Source organism: Vombatus ursinus, unplaced genomic scaffold, assembly GCF_900497805.2.
Source record: "Vombatus ursinus unplaced genomic scaffold, bare-nosed wombat genome assembly UNPS02014798.1, whole genome shotgun sequence".
Lineage (NCBI taxonomy): Eukaryota > Metazoa > Chordata > Mammalia > Diprotodontia > Vombatidae > Vombatus > Vombatus ursinus.
Genome location: NW_020954576.1, coordinates 56,456,750 through 56,460,380, shown reverse-complemented (window position 1 = coordinate 56,460,380; position 3,631 = coordinate 56,456,750). Strand labels below are relative to the sequence as shown.

At 46.9% G+C, this 3,631-nt stretch overlaps 1 protein-coding gene across 1 annotated transcript in view; it reads right to left on the bottom strand.

Moving 5' to 3' along the window:
- Positions 1-3,363, bottom strand: part of LOC114049952 (protein S100-A2-like) — a 4,149-nt gene extending 786 nt beyond the window's left edge. The window contains exons 1-2 of the mRNA XM_027871435.1: positions 3,257-3,363; positions 1,833-1,981 (exon numbers count right to left, since the gene is read on the bottom strand). Of these exons, the coding sequence (XP_027727236.1) occupies positions 1,833-1,973 (141 nt within the window). The 5' untranslated portion in view covers positions 1,974-1,981; positions 3,257-3,363. The remainder of the gene's footprint in view (positions 1-1,832; positions 1,982-3,256) is intronic.
- Positions 3,364-3,631: the final 268 nt, after the last annotated feature.

The window sequence follows — 3,631 nt, the reverse complement described above, 5'->3', positions numbered from 1 at the left end:
TGCACCACCTAGCTGCCCCTAAACTAGCATTCTTGCTGCTTCTGTCTTACCCACAACATTCCATCAATCTCATTGCCTTTATTCTGGCTGTTCCTCCCCAACCCTCACCAAGCCTAGAATGCACACCTTCATCACTCCTAGGCCTCTTGGCATCCCTTATTTCCTTCAAGACTTAGCCCAGGCCCCACTGTCTAGAAAAAAAGTCTTTCTTGATCCCCTGAGCTGCTAGTAACCTCTCTCCTAAAACTACCTCATATTAACTGTGCATATAACCTGAACATACTTAACCATTGGAAAAATAGATTAAGAGTTGGAATGGACCCTAGAGATCATCTAGTCATTTTACAGATGAGGAAATTGAGGCTCAGAGAGATGGAGTAACTTGCCTAAGGTCACATTAATATGAAATGGCAGAACTGGGATTTGAATTCAGGTACCAGAGACTCCAGGTCCAACACTCTTCCCTCTGTTTGGCCCTGCTTAGAGCTATACATGTTATCTCCTCTAATAGAATCTAAGTTCCTTGAGGGCAAGTTTCATTCTTTTTTCTTTGTATCCTCAACATCTAGCATAGCACCCAGAAGACAGTATTTGATTATTAAATGTTTGTTCATTGATTTACTGACTAATTGATTGATCTCTTTAGAATCTATGTGCCCTGGTTAGGAAAAAAGTAAGAGCAGGAGAAAAAAAAATTGTCATTTTTCAGTCACATCCGACTCTTCATGATCCCTTTTGGGGTTTTCTTGGCAAAGACACTGGAGCGATTGCCATTTCCTTCTCTGACTCATTTTACAGATGAAGAAATCAAGGCATACAGGGTGAAGTGACTTGCCCAGGGTCACACAACTAGTAAGTGTCTGAAGCCATATTTGAACTCGGGTCTTCCTGACTCCAGGCCCAGTGCTCCATCCACTGCTCCACCTAGCTGTCTGTATGTGAAAAACTGCTCATGCAGTAAATCTTCCATTCCTCAAAGCAGATTCTTAATCTCAGACTGACTTCCCTCCCCAACCAGGGACCCCCTACCTGCCCCTGGTAGCTCTCTTGAGCCACCTCCTCACACTATCACAGTGATAGCGAGCTCAGGAAATGATTACAGACCAAACAGAACTAGGCAGGTAAATCTGCTGAATGTGCGGTGATCAGAAAACAAATCTCATCACATATTTCAAAGCCAAAAGTCATTTGGGGGTTTTCTGTCATTTTGGATCATTTGCACCACCAGCAGGAATAACAGAGGGTTATTTTGTCTGCGGGCCCTCTCTGAATTCCTAGGATTTCTTCCTTCCACATCTCTAGGGTGTATATCCTCTTTCTTCTAGCCCAGCTCAGGTGCCACCTCCTATGTGAAGCTTTCCCTGATTCCCCACACCCCATCTGAAAGCGATGGCATTACCCAACCTTCTGAAAGAACTTCCCACTCTCCCTAGATTCATACTTATTTGTGCGCATGTCGAGTTTCTCCTTTTACTTAAAATTGAGAGCAGGGTCTATGTGGGTTTTTCATCTCATTAATGAACACAGTATTCTCTCTGCAATTACAAACTTAAATGAGTAAAGTGAATTAATAAATAAATTGAGTAGAATTAGTCCTGATCTATATCTTGCCACTGGACCCAGAAGGCTCCTTAGGAGAAAGTGAAGCACAGCTCTCCCTCCCTTAAATCCAGTTCACTTGCATGTCGTGGCATCACCTTCCTGATGTCATAGTCCTCTTCAAGAAAAAAGGACAAACTACAACAAACCCAAGGAGAAAAAAAAGAAGGGAGAGGGGGAGCCTGAGTACACATTGGCTGCCACAGCACCAGACCTAAAGGCAACCTACTCACTCCGACAAAGCTGGGGAGCTCATTCTTTAGCAACTGCTTCATCTCCCCCTTGCTCAGCTTGAATTTGTCACCTTCTTTGCCGGAGTAACGGTGAAAGGTAAAGACGATCACGGCCAGAGCTTGCTCCAGGGGACTGCTCATCTTGGGACCTGGAGAGGGGGAGATAACAGATCAGAAGGTCCCCAGAGCAGAGAAGATACCCTTCAAGCCTCCCTAGGAAGTCTTTTTTCCCCACCCAAGCCATTCAAGTCTCCTCTACTCTTCACCCAATACACAAGCAATCTTATCAGCCTTCTTTCATGACTGTAGGAGCCATGTCTTTCTCTTCCCCATCAGATGGGGGGCTCCCTGAGGGCAGAGTCTGTGTCTCTCCCATCAGACTGTGAGCTCCCTCAGTGACCTTTTCTCCTCTTGAACTCTTTCCCACACAATATTCAGTGAATTTGAGGGGGGAAGGAGATGGTCTGACAAACAAAGCTTCCACTTTATAAGGAAGCTTTCCTGTCAGTGGGATTAGAATTGGGATGCCTTGGGACAGAAAAAATCCTTAAGAGGTCATCTCACCCAAGTCCTGGGCCTCTGAACAGGCCCAGACCCATCCAGGCAGGTTAGATTCAAGGGTATAGGCAGAGAAATCTGGTGTTAGGGGCACAGAGACACTCTACGGCCTAGTCCAGCCAGTTCTATTTGTAATGAGTGGGAGGGACCAGTAGGGAAGAAGAAATGAGGCTCTGCTCTATCCCGTTACCTGCCAGGTCCCAGCTTCACCCTGACACATACCCAATACTTAGCCCCACTCCCCACCACTACTGCCATCCTTGCCTAAAGCCTGAGGCTATTCCAATAGCCTTCTTTAATAGTCCACGAGGATTCAGGATTCTTTTTAAGCCTCCTCCTGATACTTTTAGGCTCTGGCCCTGGCAATGACTACAGCCGCAATAGCAGCACCCTCAGCCCAGCGCTGGAGATCATCCTTATATTCCTCTAGCCCACCAGCATTGGCATCATACCCCAGGCTGATATCTTAGAGAGAGAGAGCTAGAAGCACCCCACCCCAGCTTGGAGAGCCTTCCTTCCAGGATGGAAAGTTAGTATTCCAAGTGCTCCGAGCCCATGTTTCAGGGCCTTTGCTATCCCAGACCAAGATCTCTTGTTCTTCAAAAGAAACGGGGTAGCGAGGCCCTTGCTGGCCTCCTCAAAGAATTACCATCTCTTTCTAGCTGAGACCTAAGCAAGAAACTTCTCAGAGGGCTCCAGACTGAAAGACCGCTCAAAAGGGGTTCAAGGAAAAGAGCTAAAAGAGGAAAGACAAAATGATTTTTTTTTAAAATGCTAAATGGAAAAAGAGACAGAGATGAGGACCCAGCCTCTTTTTTGTTATTCAGTCCCATTCCCTCTCGAATTCCCAGCAGCAAAGGACTTACCAGGTCAGGCAGCAAGAAAGATTTCAGGCAGGAGTGAGAAGAGAACAGGGTTGAAGTGTTGAAGATTTATACAGCAGCCCTACTGGTCCCCACTTGGCATTTCAAGGGAAGCCAACCTGTCCTAACCTGATCCCTCCAGCAGCCTGGCTCCTGGCCACCCCCCACCCCCCACCCCCACCCCAGTCCTCTCTTCCCCTCCCTATCCAGAGTCAGCCAGTCTGTCTTTCTTGGAGAAGCTGCCAGGGAAAGCTGGAAGTGAAGGCTGGCAGGGGGCAAAGAGACCCCCAAGAACTGGATATGTACTCCTAGAAACCTGAAGGAGACCCCACCCTGCCCCATCTGAATTTTTTTTTTTCCAGAAAGCAAGCATCCAGG